General features: G+C 34.8%; 1 protein-coding gene across 2 annotated transcripts in view; it reads right to left on the bottom strand.

The window, feature by feature from the left end:
- The window catches only part of WDR7 (WD repeat domain 7), a 489834-nt gene that overhangs the window by 104639 nt on the left and 364698 nt on the right, over positions 1 to 20497 (bottom strand). For both annotated transcript variants that reach the window (XM_036757317.1, XM_036757326.1), the window contains one exon: positions 1966 to 2083. In XM_036757317.1, the coding sequence (XP_036613212.1) occupies positions 1966 to 2083 (118 nt within the window). The remainder of the gene's footprint in view (positions 1 to 1965; positions 2084 to 20497) is intronic.

Below are 20497 nucleotides of genomic sequence, written 5' to 3'. Positions count from 1 at the left end.
GCCTGGCACACAATAGGACTTAAATGCTTGTTGATTTGATTTTACACGCCACCTAACTCATAGTGTGGTTATGAAGAAAGTACTTGGTGAACCCTAGGGCCTTAATTATTAGCAATTAAGTAATTAGTAATTAAGGGACTTAATTATTCAAATGTAGAAATAACATTATAAATTGTAAAAACAAAATTGTAGGGGGAAATATTTGCCTGTTAGTTACATTTACATGTAAACAAGTTCATAGCAACATTTTTTTAGCTTAGATTAAAATGACTGAATCTGTCGCCTAAAAAGGGCTCAGTTACTTCATCTGTAAAATGAGACGATTGAACTAGATAACCTTGGAGCACTCTTGAAGCTCTAATAGGGGTAGGGTCACACAACAGATAAAGAGTACTGGGCCTAGGAGTCAGGAAGATTCATCTTTCTCAGTTCAAATCTGGACTCACTTACTAGCTGGGTGCCCCTGGGCAAGTCACTTAACCCTGTTTGCCTCAGTTTCCTCATCTGTAAGAATGACCTGGAGAAGAAAATGGCAAACCACTCCAGTACCTTTGTCAAGAAAACCCCAAAGGGGGTCACAAAAATGAAATGAATGAACAACAAATGAAGCTCTAATATTCTGTGATATTCATGGAAATGCATTTCCATTGCTGGCTTTGAAGTATATAAGCAAAAAAGTTTTGTAGGGTAGTGGTCAGGGAGCCACCCTCAAAAACCGAGAAGACCTGGGTTCAAGTCCACTTCTGATACATATCACTATATGACTCAGAAGAAGTCCTTCTGTTTAATAATGAGTTGCTTCTCTAAGCTACAGAGAAGGGGCTGATCTAAATTGGTAGAGGGAGTTTCCTTATCTTAGAATTCCCCCATACCAATGAAATCACAAGTCTTATCCCAGTCCTATACTGTTTTCCTCATCAGATGTGAGCTCTTTGAAGGCAGGGACTATCTTCTGCCTCTTTAGTATTCTCAGTTTGGCACAGTTTTGGCAATCAGAAGTTGCTTAATGTTTCATGATCTCATCACTCAGTGAGTGTTTAGGCTCATTCAAAAAATATTTACTGAGTTTCCATATAGAGATGGCCTTGGGGGTAGACCTGAGATCAAGATCTATGAATTCACAAGTCCATACTCCTGAGGGTACTTACTTAGTACTTACAAATCTATCTCTACTGTCTGAAAAGCAACTAAAAGTACATCACTAAGTCAGTAACATCATCTTAGCATATAGACAGCATCCTACTTATGAGACAGAATAAGACTATTTTTAGTATTCTGAATCTTGCCTTCCTTTCCCTTCCTCCCACACTGCAAAGAACCTATCAGACCTTTACTGGCCAATGTTGAGATCAGCTGATAGTCAACTCTTTAGTTTCAACCTATAGCAAAGAAAAACAGCAACTTCAATTATATTTCTGTTTACACATCTATTGCCAAGGCAAACCAGTTGATTTTAAATAGGCAATTCCATCTTAATTATAAGCAAATATCTGGTAAATAAGTTGTTTGTATTTCAATTTAACATAATTACTGAGCACATAAGTATATAGTATAAGTTATCATACTAGATTCTCAGGGGATACAAAGATGAACAATGCATAATCCTTTTTCATAAGGAAATTATAATCTACATTATTTGAATTTAAGAAGTCTTGAGTTTCATGCTAGGAAACCAGAACCAATAAAAAATGTTTGTTTTTTTAATCACTAATTTTGAAAATAACAATGTACACGAAGCGAAATAAATTAATCAGCTAGTATTTTTTTTTTCTGCAGTGGACATTAATTACTAGTTAGCCTTTAGTGTAAATGAGCTTATTCATTCATCCATATTAATTTCTCTCCTTTAGCAGTAATAGTTATTATTCTATAGGGTTTAAATTTCAACATTTAAGGACTGAATGTTAAAATCAAAGTATTCTTTTGGAAAAAGAGGCTCAGGGATTGCTCAAAAGCTCCTCTTACCTCCTTGGCAATAGTTGTGATAAAAGCGGGTGGTCTGGCAGTGGCAATGAGCGAGAGGGCATGTCTTGCAGAGCGGGCGGAGTCAGCTGCTGGACTCAGGGGCAGCCCCATTGTGATGCTAAATGAGGATCAGACAAAAGGGAAAAAAAGAAAAGCATTAGAAATATAGACTGAAAAGATTAGACACAGCTTATAATGTCAGTTCAAGGTCAATGGGAGCACTCAAACAGTTAGAATATAATGGACTGCCAACAATGAGCAGTGATTAGGAGTCAGGGTGTTCTAGCATCAAATACAAAATCAAATAATTAACCGTGAAGATTGAAAACAGTGTGTGCATCTGTCCAAACTGTTAAAAAAGCCTTGTTAACAAATTATCAAGCCCTAGTACTGAATAAATATCACAAAGCCTAGAATAAGTCAAGAAAGAATGTCCTGAAAAGTTTTTTTCTTTTACATTTTCCTTTATAAAGTCAAAGGGAATATGCATTCAAAAGTCAGGATTTGAGACACTAAAACCAAAGTTCTCTAAGCAGCGTTAATACCCAGATAAACATCACCAAAGAAATGAAAAGGACAAAACTATTTCTGTCATTTGTGATGTTGTGAGATTTTCTAAGTAAGACTGTCTTACCTAAGTACAATGCTTAAGCAACCTGCATTGTCGTTCTTGATCAAAATATATGAAATATTTGTGGCAATATATATGGCATATTAACTGATACTGACATTCTATAAAACAGAAAAGATCAGGCATAAGACATTTTAGATTGTGGATAAGGAAGGATGCACATTAAAATCAACATCTCCCAATAATGAAAAAATAAATATCAATAAATATGAAATAATGATGTGCCGAGTTTCACTGCACCCCTATTTCTCCCAGTCAGTTCTACTGAAGTCAAAGTTAAACATTTTCTTCTCTCTCTGTAACCCTTGCCAATCACAGTGGTAAAGATGTAAATCCAAACATGACGACTTCTGGCTAAAGTGTTAGACATTAGTACACATTAATCATAAAAGGAATTTTCTTACGTAATGAGATAGAATTTGTTTTCTAGCCTGTAATGTAAATTCACGTTTAAAAAACTATTAGAGATTAAAGGAAGAGTAAAGAATACTGTTAAAATGAGGCTTCACTTCTCAAGCAAATGATGCTCACTTTAAATTCTCAGATTATCAAAATCTGTTTCTCCCCAATTTATCTAAGTTTCAACATTTTAAACTTTGGTTGGTACCAGAAGCATAGCCATTATAAAGGTGCTCTTGAAAAAGAACCGTAATTTTATAATCTTTATTGAAAATGTACTTTTAAAAAATACATAAAACCACATACATTGTTCATAAGTAGTTTGCTTAACCTAATTAGCCTTCCAGATAAAGATATTTACATAAAACACTTACCATTTTACCCTTCAAACATTTAATGTTCAATTATCATTTAAAGTGGAAGAGAAAGGAATGAGAGAAAAATTGTGGAGGGAGAGACAAGTGCAACTGAGAAATGAAATAGTGAAAAAAAGGTGGTTTTTTTTCCCCATACAAAAGTATGCTTTTGATTGATTGACAAACGTTAGCCCATCCCAAAAAAGTTCCAAAGTAAAATAAATATTGCTGGTGACTCTCTGATCAGCTTCAGTTTGCTCAACTTTAAAAGACTTTTATAACCTGACCTAAAATTAGGTCAGACCTTTGGACAGCTTTCCTGGGCTTCACCAATTTTAACCCCAATTCAACAAGTAATGAGTGACTAATATAGAACTAGTACTGTGATTTGAGTGTTTTATTTGAATTAGCTTAAGCTATAGACTAGGACAGATCCATGTGCAAATGTAAATTTTTTAAAAATCACATTTCAAAATTAATAAAAATGTTTCTGAAATTAGTCATGCTAGCATTTCTGTCCATGAATGTCAATAAACAGGTCTTGAAAGCATTAATAAAGACAAAACACAAAAGAATAATTTAGTATATGGAATTTATAATGTGCCCAAATATATTTTAAGCCATAATAAATTTTTCCTAGGCTTCATTTGATGTGTTATATCTAATCCAAGACTCTTAAAGTATTTTGTATTTGGTCAGTATTCAACAAATACTTTATTTAAAATCTTGAAAATTTGTTTGATTCTTAACATCACAGAAGCTGATAATTTCTAACAAACTAAACAATTCATTATAATAAAAAGCCCTTTAAAACAGAGGATCTAAGCAATGCCACTTTGACAGATTTGAAATCTTCTCAAATTGGATAGCTCTGCACTGTTGCAGATCACAACCTACTCATGAATTCCATGATGAACTAGTGTCTAAGATGGTCCATAAATTCCCCATAAAGGATCTACCCAACATGTCTAAGGCATTTTTCTGGGTCTTCTCATATGTGGTGGACACCAAGACAGTTCTTGGACTGCCCACTTGGAACCTCCTTGGTACATGACTTTTACACCATGTACCTGGATGGGAGAAAAATTCATATCTTTATTTCACCTAATTTCTAACTGAAATTTAGCATCTCCTTCAATCAGGAATGTAGGCAACAAAACAAAACAGTATTAGTAGTACCTGTAACTTTGCTACTAAGAGAAATCAGGTATTTTTACAGAATAATACAGTCAAGAATGACTGGATGTTCAAACTGACATGTGTGGTGCCTTGTCAAAGATCACTCCACAGCTTCAGGTTCTTATGCAAGTTAAGTGAAAATAATCTTCAAATTTTTACAACCAGTATCTCTGATAAAGGCCTCATCTCTAAAATATACAGGGAAGTGAGTCAAATTTATAGGAATACAAGTCATTCCCCAACTGATAAATGGTCAAAGGAGATGAACAGGCAGTTTTTAGAGGAAAAAATTAAAGATATCTATAGGCATGTGAAAAAATGCTCTAAATCACTATTGATTAGAGAAATGCAAATCAAAACAACTCTTAGGTATCACATCTCTCCTGTCAGATTGGCTAACATGACAAAATGGGAAAATGATAATTGCTGGAAATGTGGCAAAATAGGAACACTGTGACATTGTTGGTGGAGTTGTTAACTGATCCAGCCATTGTGGATAGCATTTTGGAACTATGCCCAAAGGGCTATAAAAATAGGCATGCCCTTTGACCCAACAATACCACTTCTAGGGCTGTATCCCAAAGAGATCACACAAGTGGGAAAAGGACCCGTGTGTACAAAAATATTTATAGCAGCTCTTTTTATGATAGCAAAGAATTAGAAATCAAGGAGATGCCCATCAACTGGGAATGGCTAAACAAGTTGTGGTATATGAATGTAATGGAATACTATTGTGCTATAAGAAATAAGGAGCAGATGAATTCATAATAACCTGGAAAGACTTAACGTGATCTGATGCTGAGTGAGGGGAACAAAACCAGGAGAACATTATACACAATTACAGACACACAGTATCTGTGATGAATAACTCTGATAGACTTAGGTATTCTCAACAATATAAGGTTCAAAGTCAGCTTCAAAAGACTCATAACGGAAAAAGCTATCCACATCCAGAGGCAGAACTATGGAGTCTGAATGCAGATTGAGGCAAACTATTTGCTCTCTTTTTTCCTTCTTTTTTGGTTTTGTTTCTTCTTTCTCATGATTCACTCCATTAGTTCCATTAGTTATAACTCTTCTTTACATCCTGACTATTGTGTGTGGAGTTAGATGGACAAAACTTGGTAACTGGTAACTTAGATATGCAAAGGGAGTGTGGAAGACGGAAGAAATAAAGCAAGAGAATGGGGAAGTTTGGAGGACAGATGAATTTTGGGAGAAACTTATTGAATTCCATTTTGTACATGCTGAGTTTGAGATAAAGTAGATTCAAGGAGAGATAACCAGGAAAGAGTTGGTAATAAGAAACGGCATCAAGAAGAGAGATTAGGGCTGGACACATAGATTCTGGAGTCATCTACATAAAGATGATAATTGAGCCCATGGGAATTGAGATCACGAGAAAGAAAAGAGAGTCCAGGATAAGAGACTTAGGGGTTGCTCACATTTAGTAAGTAGACAGAAGAAAAGTGATCTAGAAAAGAAGCCTGAGTGGTCAGACAGATAAATGTACTGATTGAATAGTTTAATGAATGGCTTGTTCAGATGCAAACCCCAATATGAACAATATGCATTCTTTATCCATTTGCTTGTTCCTAAATGAACTACTATGACAGTCTCTCGAGTGTCTATGGGTCTTCTTGAAGAGGCCTCATATTTATAGGACACTAAAATAACAATATTCAGTCAAGTAACTGGATTTTCCTCCCTACTTTCCTATCATCAGTAACATGATCTTTTCTTCAGTCATTCAGGCTCTATATCTCATGGTGATTTCTTATAGTCACAGTCAACAGACACTTATTAAGCACCTATGTGCAGAGTATTCCAACACCTAGGTACTGAAAAATGGCTGCAACTGGGTACCAAGGCAGGAAACTTTGGGACAGGAAGAGATGCCAGAGATCTTCAGAGATCCCTAAATTAATGCAAGGTACAAGAATGGTTGCCATCTGTAAGCTCTGTTGCCCACTACTCAGTTCTGGGTCACATATCTAGGGTAGACTGAGGAAGGAAGCTGCACCAAGTGGTGGCAGAGAGGAGTGGGCCCTAGCTGTGTACTGAGAAACAATTTCAGAAACAACAGTAGCTGCATGGCTTTGATCTCTGGAAGAGACATTAGAGGTCATCTAGACCAAACAATTATTTTACATATGAGGAAACAGACCCAGAGCAGTCATTCAGGTAGTAAGTGGCAGAGGTGGGATTTGAACTCAGGACCCCTAGCCTCCAAATCTAGCACTTTTTTTTCCACTGCAAATGAGTATTATGAATGGCTAATTCAGACTGTGAATGGCATTCTAGAATGCTAGCTAGTCATATAACCCTCAAGTGGTCAGCACTGTCCCATTCCAACAATTTATTCTTTATTTTCACCTCAAGCTAGGCAGAGGACATAGAATCTCATTTATTTCTCTTTCCTAATCCAAAACTTGCCTATCTAAGAGGCAGCATAGTATCATGGATAGCTTGCTGGACTTGGAATCGCCAAGTTCAAATTCTACCTTAGACACCAAAACCTCTCTGAGTCCATTTCCTCATCTGAAAAATAAAGGACTTTGCCCTCTAAGATCACTTCCTTCTCTAAATCTATGATCTCATAAGCCTATGGTCTTTCAGGGCCCTGATAAAATCCAATTTCTCCAAAAAATCTTCTTTGATTACTTGCTTTCTACATTGAACCCTTGTTCACATTCTGAAACCCCATTCAAGCTAGCCCTCACTCATATACTGCTTCAGATTGTTACTTAAAAATTTTCCTTAATAAACTCTGTATCACTCATGGCAACTGGGCATAACTGTTTACAAAGAGTACTGATAAACTGGAGAGGGTCCAGAGGAGAACAAATAGGTTGGTAAAGGGCTTTGAGTTCATGTCACATGAGGACAGGTTGAAGAAATTACACATGCTTTACTCAGAAAAAAAAAAAAGACAAGGAAGATGACAATGATGATTCGGGGGAACATAAAGGCTGTCTTGAAGTATTTAAAGGAATGTCACACAAAAGAGGGCTATATTTGGTCTGTTTGGCTCCAGAGAGCAGAACCAAGGGTAATAGGTAAAGCTGCAAAGAGGCCAATATGGCTTGATGTTAGGAAAGATTTCCTAACAATTACAACTGCCCAAAAGTGAACTGTATTGTCTCAAGATAGTTTAGTTAGTATAGATAGCTTCACCTCAGTGAAGGTGTTCAAACAGAGGCTGGACAATTATCTGTAAGATATGTTATAGTGAGGATTCCTTTTATGTAGGGGTTGAATTAGAAAACTGCTGAGGTCCTCCTAGTTCTCAAAATCTATGATTCTATTAAACATTTTCATGCTTTTCTGAATTCTTCAATTAGATCTTCTAATATTTCATTACACTTGCTTACCATTCCTCAATTAATGGGACTCTACTTTGTTTCCAGCTATTTGCTATCATTTAAAAAAATGCTGCTGTGTATATTTTCATGCATATGGGACCTTTTCTTTAACTTCCCTGGGGTAAATGTTTAGCAATGGAATTTCAAAGTCAAAAGATATAGACATTCTAGGCACTTTTTTCATAATTCCAAATTACTTTCCAGGATTAAATTAAATTCACCATTCTATAGACAATGGACACACATATGCCATCCCTCCATCTTAAAGATGAAAAAACTCAATGAAACTCAAAACGGTTAAGTGACTTATAAAAAAATCGCAGAGTTAATGAGCAGCAGAACAAAGATAAATTTTTAAGTCCTTCTGGTGATCTTTTCAATATAGACTGTTGCCTCTTGCTTGATAGCTATTAAAGCTATTCCACTGGCGATATTAGGATTTCAGCATCACTTTTTTTGGATAGCTCCTAAACTCAAGATGATTCATCTACAAAAATGTAAGATTCTATAAATCCTAGCCTTTAATACAATGCTCCTTTACAGAATAACTGGATGTAGGAAATCAAAGGAGACATGGGCTGCATGTTCTGATATCTAGAAAGTTATCGAAAAATCTCTACATGCAACATCCGTCTTACCATCTATGGAGGAGCCCAGTACTGGACTGGGAGCTAGTAGACCTAGGTTCAAAATCTAACCATTTCTGGTTGAACTTGGGCAAGTTACTGAACCTTTCTTTCTTAAGTTTTTTATCTTTAAAAAAAGCTGCATTAGGTGATTTCTGAGGTCCTTTTTGAGTTTAAATCTCACAAGCCTAGGACTAAAATCTTTTAAATTATAGGACTCTTTGAACTGCTTGATTTTTTTAATGTCAGAATAAAGCTTAGTCTTGAATGAGCAAAGTTATCAGGCTATGTTTTGTTTATAAAAACACAATATAAAGGATGCAACAGAATAAAATTAGATACGCTCTTAGTGAACTCAGTGTGAACATATGTTGAATGGGCAAGAAAGAAAAGAAAACTGCTTTCATAAATTAATCATAGATAGAGCTGTAATTTTCCTAAGATTTTCTTCCCTTTTGTATGAAGAAATCTTCAAAACTGGATCATGACCAATTTTACACTCAAAATGAAAAACATAATAAACACAATATACATTCCAAATAAGAAATCTGTATAGAAAAAAGTCTCTCATTCACAATATGACGGCTAATTCTGTTCTATCCCTTTATCCATCTGTTTGAAAGTACTTTAAATGTTACATTTAAGAAAATTTCAGTTAAATATCACTATGCAAAACTGTCAGACTTTACCATCTGTCAAAATGAAATATGAAGCAAAAGAACAGAGTAAACACACATGTACATGAGTGGGTGCACGTACAGATGCACACACATTTTAGAACTTTCTCTGAAGAGATAAAAACAACTTAACTGAACAACAAAAACAGCACATCGAAAGCCAAAAAAAGATCCAATGGCATTCAAATATTATTGGAAATACAGAGTCAATATCAAGAAGAAAAAGCTTTGGTAGTTCTACTGCATTTCCCCCTCAAAAAAAAAGTCATCCATCAATTCCCTTCAGTTCTGTTGGTTACCTTTAAAACATTCTCTTTCTTTCATGCATGGTCCTTAATTTTGTAGGTCAATCAGCTGTTAGAGAATAGAACCAAATTTTATAGATTTGTCTGCTGATGAATTTGTTTTTGTTTTTTTCTTTCAGATTTTTAGAAATGGAAGATACAGTAAGAACATGATTTTAAAATATAAAGCTTCTGTTATCAACTAATTTCAATTCTATTTCATACAGACCATTATATAAAACCAAACCCCTTTAAGAGGCTTATCACATAGGGGGTTTATACCTAATTTACGATAGATACATAGGTTTCTGTCAGTGGGCTGTTTTCTTTTTTCCTTAAGGTTTAGTAAGGTATGACTCTTCTAGAAAAGCAACAGGCTTCTTATTCATTCATTAACATCACACAGCAGTGGTCATATGTGGACAGAGATTAACCACCTCCTGCAGCTGGGCCAGCTGCTCTGTATGGCCTCTTTCAGAGCAAAAGCTCTGCATGATAGAACAGGCACACTGAAGGCAAGATCACACACCAAAACAAAGACAAATGCAGGTCAAGCATTTCCAAAGCATCAGTGGTCTCCTGGTTCATCTGAAAACATTATTATTCTATTGTTTTACAACAATTTCACTTTTTCATATTTCATCAAGATGAAAAACCCAATTAACAAATAAAGATTTTAAAACAGGCAACACACGCAGCTATTTTCCTCATTTTTTCAGAGCATGGTCCATTCTGCCATTTGGAAATAACATGCTCTCAATTTTTACTAAACAATGTATCATGATGCAGTATATAGAGGGCTAGTCTTGGAGTCAGGAACACTGGGGATTCAAATCCTGCTTCTAAACCCATTAGCTGTGTCATCCTAGGCAAGTCACTGAACTGTTCAACGAGCCAGAGGGCTTTCTAATATTGTGTTTTATATATAAGATGCTGATTGGCATCGGTAGGAGAGTTTCTCAACTCACAATTCCTGACACTAATGAAATAATAGGTCCAGATTCCCCTCTCTGCCCCCATAATAAGCAAAAACAAAGTCTTAAAAATGAATTTACCTTCCAAAAGCCTTATTTTATTAAAATATACTTCTTATGCACTTACTGAGTGTAAGACACTATACTAGGTTCGGTAGGGGTACTTGGTGCTTTGAAAATAAGTTATTTAATATCTTAATAGTTGTATATGGCATAATTCCTTCTTTCTATGGTATAGTTTATATTTAAATGAGGATTTAATAGCGGCGTAGTGTTTTTCACTACTCCAAGAAACTACAGCGACACCAAAAAAATCATTCCTTTTAATGCCAATAATCTCATTCTTCTACTGCTACTCTGATGCCTCATTGTGGAGTGGAGGTGTCCATGGTTCTCCAAAGCTCTGCCACAGAAGCATAAAAGCAGGAAGGTCATACCACACTGAAATAGTTTTGTATGTGGGTCAAATGATGAACTGCAGTGTTACATATTTGAGAACTAGCCCTGCTAAGTTTGGAGAAACTCATTCATGGCCAGGTTGGCCACAGGGTGATTCATTTTTCAGTGAAACCAATTCTCAGAAAACATCTAGTATATGAGCTGTATCAGTGAATAAAGTATACACATCAATGAAATTATGGGTAGAAAAGCATGGTGAGCGTAAAGAGGCTAAAATATATTACTAATGATTACTTCTGCACCAAAAGTGATACAAGAGATCTTATGTAGGAAATGTCTCCTTGAAAAAGGAGGCAGGCCAGAAGGGAAAAAGTGGCAATATGTAGGGGTAACAGATGAAAAGCCAACTGGTACAATGGTATTCACAAACTTCTTTGTAAAGACCAGAGGAAGGTTCCCAGTTTATTATGTAGATTATCTAGGGGAGGATTAATGGGAAGACAAGGACAAAAGCTACACAGGATGAGAAAAGCATGGATTAGTTGTGATTTGTACTGATGGAAGAAATCCCACATCTCTGAGATCCTGGATCTATTTAGTGAAATATTTCATTCCTACTAAACCCAAAACCGTTTACATAAACTATTTTACGCTTTCATTTACACTTTCCTTTTTCTTATGAGCTTAATTAAAAAAAAAAACAAACCTAATTTAACACACAGAGAAAAGGGGGAGGCATTGTACACAGTTGCAAAATTATGTAGGTTTCTAAAAAGTATATAAAATATATATAAATACATATAAACATTATATATATGTATATATATAAATATAACAAGGGAATAACAAACTTTATTTGTTGTTTATGTCCTTTTCTGCATTTTGAAAAGCACTTTAATGTTTTATTGGTACTTTTTTTATTTCTCACATCTCTATGCCTACTAACTTAGCTCCACTTTCCCCAACTCCTCAAATGGAAGCTTTCCTTTGGAAGAAATAAATATAGTCAAGCAAAAGGAACGAACACATTGGCTATGTCTGAAAAGGTATGCTTCCTATTCTGTGCCTGCATTCTATCATGTCTCTGCCAAAAGGTGGGCATTGTCTTTAACATTAAGATTGACAATCGCTCTAATGAGAGTCTGTAAAGTCTTTCAAAATTGTTACTTAATGTTGTCAGAACTATATAAATTTTTCTTCTAGTTCTGCCCATTTTATCAGTTCATACATGTCTTCTCACATTCTCTAAATCAGTATTTGTCATTTCTTATGGTGCAGTAATATTCGATTACATTCATATACCACATTTTTCAGCCATTCTTCTTTTGTTATCTTTGCCAATCTGATATGTGCTAAATGGAACTTCAACTGTTTTTAATTTCTATTTCTCCTATTATTAGTGATTTGGAGCATCTCTTCAGATATTTGATAACTGCCTTATTCATATTCCTTGCCTACTAAACAGACTTCCTGGATCTGAAAACATTATACAAGTTTCCCACCCATGTGTTCTGGAATGTGACCCTATTTAATTCAGTATTTTGTGATTTAGATTCTTGTATGGTTATGTAATTACTTTATATGAATCAATCTTGTTTCTGAACCACACTCGAAGCTTCTTTAAGAGCAGGAACCAGTCATATACTAGTCCATCACCTCCTCATAATGCTTAGCATAATTCCACACAGGTATAAAGCAGTCAATAAAAAGTCATTAAATTTAACTATAAAAACCGTAAATGCCCCCCCAAAATAACATGAAGTTACTTTAATTGCCAACTCTTGTAAATAACTATAGATATGCATGTATTTTTTTTAGTGGAATTTGTGATTTCTTTAGAATCCTATCAGTGGAGGTCAGTATCTGCCCAGAAACTTATAGATTAAGACCTGAGTTACTGAAAGGTTAAGTTTGTTTGCCTAGGGTCATATAGCCAGTAAATGTCAGAGGCAAAACTTGGACCCAGGTGTTCTTTATTCTGAGGCTGCTACTCTCCCCACTATATCACATATTGTTCTAACTAATACAGCATCAGCACAGGACTGGGGCAATAGAAACCTCAAACTTTCACTCTCAAATACCTCCTAATCTTGGAAATCCTCGACTACTTCTAGCCTCCATGCCTTTTCACAGGTGTAGTGGGGAAAGCACTGGATTTAGAGTCAGAGGCACTGGGTTCCAATTATGCAATATATACACACACAGAGTGATTAAATATTTGCCTAAAACACAGGTATATGCACAACAGTCTTTCAAATATGGAAATGGAATTGTTGGTGACAGAAGGTATTTTTCATTTCATGAGATACTTGCCTTTATTGAAAAGTGAACTTTGTTTTCCTTCACTAGTCGGTGGCCTATCACATCTTAAGCCTTTTCTCATATAATATAAATGAAACTAAGATTGTAACAAGTAGTTGTTTTAATTCTATTATACTGTAGCACACAGAGGGCACAGTAAACACTGACTACAATAATGCTTTTAAAAATACTATTAATTTTTAAAATTCTGTTCTTTTAATTTTGAGTTCCAATTCTCTCCCTACTTCCAACCCCTACCCCACTCATTGAGAAGGCAAGAAAAAATATCAATTATATACGTAAAATCAAACAAAACATTTCCATATTAGCCATATTTCAAAAAAGCAAGGAAAAGAAAATGTGAATATTATACTTCAATTTATACTTAAGAGTTCGTCATTTCTCTCTGGAGGTAGACAACATTTTTCATCATGAGTCCTTTGGAACTGTCTGGGATCATTGCATTGATCAGAGTAATCCAGTCTTTCACAGTTGATCATCATTACAACATTGCTGGTATAGTGTGCAATGATGTGGTTCTTCTTGCTCATCAGTTTGCATATAGATTTTGCCATGTTGTTCTGAAACTATCCCCCTCATCATTTCTTATAGCACAAAAGTACTCCATGATAATCATATACCACAACTTGTTCATTCATTCCCCAACTGATGAGTATTCCCTCGATTTCTAATTCTTTGTCACCACAAAAAGAGCCGCTATAAATATTTTTGCACATATAGGTCCTTTTCCCTTTATCTCTTTTGGATTTAGATCTACTAGTAGTATTGCTGGGTTAAAGGGTATTCATAGTTTTATAGCCCTTTGGGCCTAGTTCCAAACTGTTTTCCACACTGGCTAGACCACTTCACTACTCATCAACAGTTCATTAGTGCACCTATTTTTCCCTCATTCCCCCCAATATCTGCCATTTCTTAGATGTGATGTGGTACCTCAGAGTTCTTTTAATCTGCATCTTTCTAATCAATAGTGATTTAGAGCAATACAACTAGACACCTTTGCCTTCTTTCTTTGAAAACTGCCTGTTTATATCCTTTGATCATTTATCAAATGGGCAATGACTTATATTTTTATAAATTTGACTCGGTTCTATACCTAGTATATATTTGAGAAATGAGATCTTTATCAGAGAAACTCGCTGTAAAAACTTTTGATATTACTTTATCATCTAGGGAAACTTTTAGCAAAATGTAGTTTTCCTGATTATACTTTTAATTAGTTTTATTTTCGCTTTTGCTTGGTCTGAGATTATGATTGCTACCCCTGCCTTTTTTTTAAGTTTAGCTTAAAATAATCGATTTTGCTCCAGCCCTTTGATTCTATGTGAATCTTTTTCTTTCGAGTCTGTCTCTTGTAAACAACATATAGTCAGATTCTGGTTTTTAATCCATTCTTCTATCCATTTCTGTTTTATGGATGAGGTCATTCCATTCACATTCATGGTTATGATCTCTAACTGTGCAGAGGACTTGGAATTTGATATTTCAGAAGTCAAAGCAGCTAGGATTACAACAAAGAATAACCTACCCAGCCAAACTAAATATAATCCTTCAGGGTGAAAAATGGATTATTATGTTTTTGCCTCTGTCTCATTCTTCTGTTTCTTCTTCTTCTTTCTCTTTTTATCTTGTTCCTCTTGAAAAGTCCATTTTACCTCTTAATCATTACTGATTACAGAAATGCAAATTAAAACAACTCTGAGATATTTTACACCTATCTTATTTGCTAAAATGACTGAAGGAAAAAATACCAAATGTTGGAGGGGGTGTCAAAAATGGGACATTAATACACTGTTGGTGGAACTGAGAACTGATCTAACTATATTAGAGAGTAATCCAGAATTATAACCAAAGAGTTATAAAACTATGTATGCCCTTTGACCCAGCAATACCACTATTAGGTCAGTTTCCCAAGGTGATCAGGGAAAAAGAAAAAGAACCTATATGTTCTAAAATATTTACAGCAGCTCTCTTTGTGGTGACAGAGCACTAGAAATTAAGGTAATGTCCATCAATTAGGGAATGGCTAAACACTTTGTAATACATGATTTGTAATATATAATATATGTAATATATGATAACATATTATTTATAAAACATGATTATAATTTTTAATATATGCTACAATATGTACTCTATGAGGAGGTGGCAGACTGGTGAGAGACTAGTTCCTGCTCTTAAGAAGTTTAGAGCGTGGTTCAGAATCCTATTGTTCTATAAGAAATGATGAGCTGGCTGATTTTAGAAAACATGAAGAGAATTTCATGAAATAATGAAAAGTGAAATAAGCAAAACCAAGAGAATGTTATATACAGTAACAGCAATAATTGTTTGAAGAACAATTTGAACAATCAAGTTATTCTGAGGTTTATAACTACTCAAATGAATTACAAAAGACCTATGATGGAAGATGCTTTCCACCACCAGAGAAAGAACTGATAAAAAGAAGTATGCATAGTATGCCTTTATATATATTTATAAATCTGTGTCAAATGGTGGCCTTCTCTAGTGAAGGAAGGGGAAGGAGGAAGAGAAACAAACAGTTCAGAACTTAAACAAAAATGAACAAAATTTAAAAAAAAAAAGTCTACTTTGCATGTAACTACTGCCTCCCTTAATCTTCCCTCCTTTTTATCACCCTTTCCACCACCACCACCACCACCTTTCTGTTATGCCCTTCCCCTTCCTATTTCCCTATTAGGTAAGTTATATTTCTTTATATGATTGAGTATATACATAGTCTTCTCTCTTTGAACAAATTCCAATGAATGTGAAGTTCAAGCATTGCTTACTACCCTCACACACACCCCTCATTTCCTCCTTCACTATAAAAGCTCATCCTTGCATGTCTCTAATGAGAGAAAAATCCCCCCTTCTACTTCTCCCGGTGCATCTCTCTTTCTCATCCATTAATGGTTTTTGGAGATTGTTGCAACATAATTGACTCACATCCATACCCTCTGTTTATGTAAACTCCTTTTAACTGCTCCAATAATGGTTAAGTTCTTAGGAGTTACATGCATCATCTTTCCACATAAGAATGTAGAGTTTAATTTTATTGAGACCCTTATGATTGCTCTTTTCATGTTTACTCTTTTATGTTTCTCTTGAGTCTTCTTTTTTGAATATCAAATTTTCAGCTCTGGTCTTTTCATCAGAAATGCTTCAACGTCGTCTATTTTATTAAACATCCATTTTTCCTCCTAAAGGGTTGTACTCAGTTTTCTGGGTAGGTTATTTTTGGTGTGTAAGTCTGGCTCTTTTGCCTTCTAGAATATCATATTCCAAGCTCTCTGCTCCTTTAATGTGGAAGCTGCTAAATCTGTGTCTCCATGATATTTGAATTGTTTCTTTCAGGCTTACTGAAATATTTTCTCCTTGACCTGGGAGCTATGACATTTGGCTATAATATTCCTGGGAGTTTTCAGTTTGGGGACCTCTTTCAATAGATGATTGGTGGATTCTTTCAATTTATATTTTACCCTCTAGATCTAAGATACTAGGGCAGTTTTCCTTGATAATTTCTTGAAATATGATATCTAGGCTCTTCCTTTGCTCATGGTTTTCAGGTAGTCCAATAATTCTTAAATTTTCTCTCCTTGGTCTATTTTTCATGTCAGTTGTTTTTCTGATGTGACATTTCACATTATCTTCTATTTGTTCCCCATTCTCTTGACTTTGTTTTATTGCTTCTTGATGTCTCATGGATCCATTAGCTTTCGCTTGCCCAATTTTAATTTTTTATAGAATTCTTTTCTTCAGTGAGATTTTGTACTTCCTTTTCCATTTTTGCCTTTTCTGCTTTTTAAGGAGTTCTTTTCTTCAGTGAATTTTTATGCCTCTTTTGCCATAGGCCAATTTTGGTTTTTAAGGTGTTATTTTCTTCAATATTTTTTTGTGCCTCTTTTACCAACCTACTAATTCTCTTTTCATAATTCTTTTATATCACTCTCATTTCTTCCCTAATTTTTCCTCTACCACTCATCTCTTTTCTTTAACTCTTCCAGCAATTCTTGTTGGGCTTCAGTCCAATTATCATTTTTCTCTTGGTTTTCCCTGCCACTGTAGTAACTTTTTATGATCAAATTCCTTTTTTCATTTGTTTGCTCATTTTAAAAAACCTATTTCTTGACTATGAACTCTATGTTAAAGCTGGGCTCTGTTTATCTGTGGTTCAGGGAGCACTGTGTCAAACTGTAGGCTTTTTTGTGCTGTTTTCAGAGCTAGTTCCAGGGCATTGCAAGTTTTGGTGCTTCTAAGGCAGTGTGATGTGGGGAGAGGTATAGTCACTGCCCTTCTGGCCTATGCTCTGGTCTTTAGCCAGGAAGGACCCCTGAGCATAAAAAGTTACTACAGCGGCAGGGAAAACCAAGACATAAACTCAGAAGAAGATAACAGTGTTAAAACAGTTACAAACAAAGCTTTAGAGAAAAATGATAATTGGATCCAAGACAAGTTTCTACTACAGTATCACAAACTTCTATTGCTAACCTCCTAAGTTTTCTTAGGCCAGAAAAAGTTTCTCACATTGACCTTTTGTTGGCTCTGCCAAATTTGATTTGAGATGTTGTTCTGAAGTTATTTGGAGGGGAGTATTAAGAGACTTCAGCTGGATTGCCTATAATTGGCCACCTTGGAAGTGCTGTATTGCATTGGCCAAGAATAACTCTTAAAAGTCACCAATGAAAACACTGTCTTATATTTAATGCCCTGCATTTAACCTTTTCAATGTAGAATGCAATCCTGCTGGTGATATGTAGAAAGAGCACTGCATCCATAAACAGTGATGTAGTGCAGCAGGAGCCAAGATTTAATGAAAAAAGCAGAATATGAAATATAATTTGAGAGAATTTAAGAGATGACATAGAGTAGGGGATAAATCATTGGATTTAGAGTCAGAGGACTTATATTTCCTGAGCATATGAGAATCATTTATAGTTCACAAAATTTCATAATTTAATTTAAAATCTTGGCTTTGCCATTAATTAATGTGAGACCTTGCGTAAGTCATTTAACCTTCTAAGTCTCAGTTTTCTCATTTGCAAAATGAAGGGTTTGTACTAGATGACCTCTTCAGTTCCTTCCAATTCTCATCTATAATCCTGTGGTTTTATTGTAACATAGCTTCTACTCAAGCCTGGAAGATTTTTTTGTGCTGCTACATATATGGAAGGAGACTTGCCATTCTGATTAACACAGAGAATTCTAAACACAATATTTTGTACCTGTATTAATGGACCTTTTGAATTATTCAAGAGACTCTTGGGATAAAAAGATAGAACACCACCACCACGACAACCACCACCACCACCACCACCATCATCATCATCATCATTAATTAAACATATATTATTATCTTGGGAAGAGAAAGTAAGACAGAGGACAATCCAGGCAGAGAGTAGGGAGAAAGGCTTTGGAATAGCAGAAATGCATAGAAAACCAGACTTGTCCCTGGACTTGCTTGAAACTCTAGAAATATTTAAAGACGTGAAGTTCTTTTGATGGATTCCTATCAAGGACCTGTTCATTTTATGAAGCACAAGGACAAGTACCTTAAGCTTCATTTCATGAAACTGAGATATTAATATTTTGTCAAATACTGATTCAATGAAAATATCAACATTTTGTTTAAATGAAAATGTTGATAGGACCTTTAGCAGTTACAATAATATTGCCTCTAATATTAAGAAGTATGATAGACATTTCTATTTTTTATTTGAACTAGAAAATGATTACATGATTAATAACTGAAAATTTCACTTGGAATCTAGAAGCCACTTTCTCTTTTATTCAATCATTATTTTCTAATGGCCCAAAGTTTCTCTTACGAATTTATCCTCTTATTATGTATAGGAAAAAAGATCCAATAAAAGAAAACGAAGATAAAAAAATTTATATTCAACAAAATCTAGAATTTTGTTCCTAGAGTTGTCTAACTGTTCTTTGTTACAAAGTTAAACCACTGAATATTTTCATTAAAAATTATTTACCAAAAAGAGAATTAAATTAGCTAACAATTTTTTTTCATTATGTGCAAGAAGGTACTTCCTAATTATTAAGATCAAGTCTTCAAAAGTAACACAAGAGATTAAGCAAGATTAGATCTGAAAGGATTTGCAAAGTCATATAAATAATTTAGTATGGAGGACCTTAACACTGGAAATTACCTTATTTTTTATTTGTTTGTGATTATATCTTTATCAGTCTGTAACATTAATAAGCTATAACTAGATTTCCTCTATAATCATCTAGATTCAAATGAAATGAAGATTATACAAACATTTTAACAAAAATCACTAGCATCATTAAATTCCTAGTAAATGCTTTAATTAATGTGGTGAAATGTTTAAAAAAAAAAGTAACCTGAAACAGTATTTCTGATGCAAAGGTAAGTAGCCACATAATCACTTTCCTTAAAATCAAAGCTTAATTAATTCCAAGTAAAATACTCTGTTAATCTTCATGGGAAGGTGATTCAGTAAGATTTGTAATAATGTGACATGGTGGTCTAACAGAAGAAGTCTGGGGCAAGTGGCGTTCAAGCTGAAGGCACTCAGCTATGAGATGCTACAGACCAAGGTAGCAAATCTGAGCTAAGACTTTTTTTTTTGGAACGAAGAAGAATGAGGCTAAAGAAAGAAATACAGCTTGTGTGTTTCTCAATAAACGTGAACTGAAATCTTAAAAAGCAAAGCCTGGCATAAAAGCTCTTTCATAAAACATGCTTAACATCACAGACAGAAGCAAGGCAGCTGTGCACTGTTATTGTATACATGGTAAATCAGGCACAAAAAAGGGACAGCCCAGCAGGGCAACAGAAGGGTAAGATGCACACTTAAACCCCTGTATGACGTTGTTGTTCCATCTCTTTCTATCTTGGTCCTTCCTGCAGTCAGTGCTATAGCTGTCATGGATGTAACAGGCCATTTTCAATCTAAATCTTGTTATGGATTAATAAGCAAACACTTTCTTGCTTATTATGCAATTTATCATGATGAAAATTACATTGGGCTCCTCAAGGCTACATGCTGATACATTCATTTATTCAGTGCTGTGTACAGAGATTCATACTAATCTTCATGACAGAAAAGGATGTAATAGCAAGATTAAAATTACCTATTGAAAAACCATAGTGTTTGCAAACACACTAACATGTAAATACAACATAAAAGTATCTTTGTGTTTATCAGGACAAAAACAAGATGTAAGTTTATTTTAAACAAATAATCAGACTGAATACTGTAACAATAAAAATACAGTTTACCAATTTTCCTCAGTGGAAACAGAATAAATCACTATTTAAATTTAGCTTAGAAATTAGGA

Source organism: Trichosurus vulpecula, chromosome 1 (assembly GCF_011100635.1).
Source record: "Trichosurus vulpecula isolate mTriVul1 chromosome 1, mTriVul1.pri, whole genome shotgun sequence".
In the NCBI taxonomy this organism is placed as follows: Eukaryota; Metazoa; Chordata; class Mammalia; order Diprotodontia; family Phalangeridae; genus Trichosurus; species Trichosurus vulpecula.
Note: the sequence above shows the minus strand (reverse complement) of the source record. Positions and strands in the feature narration are given on the sequence as shown.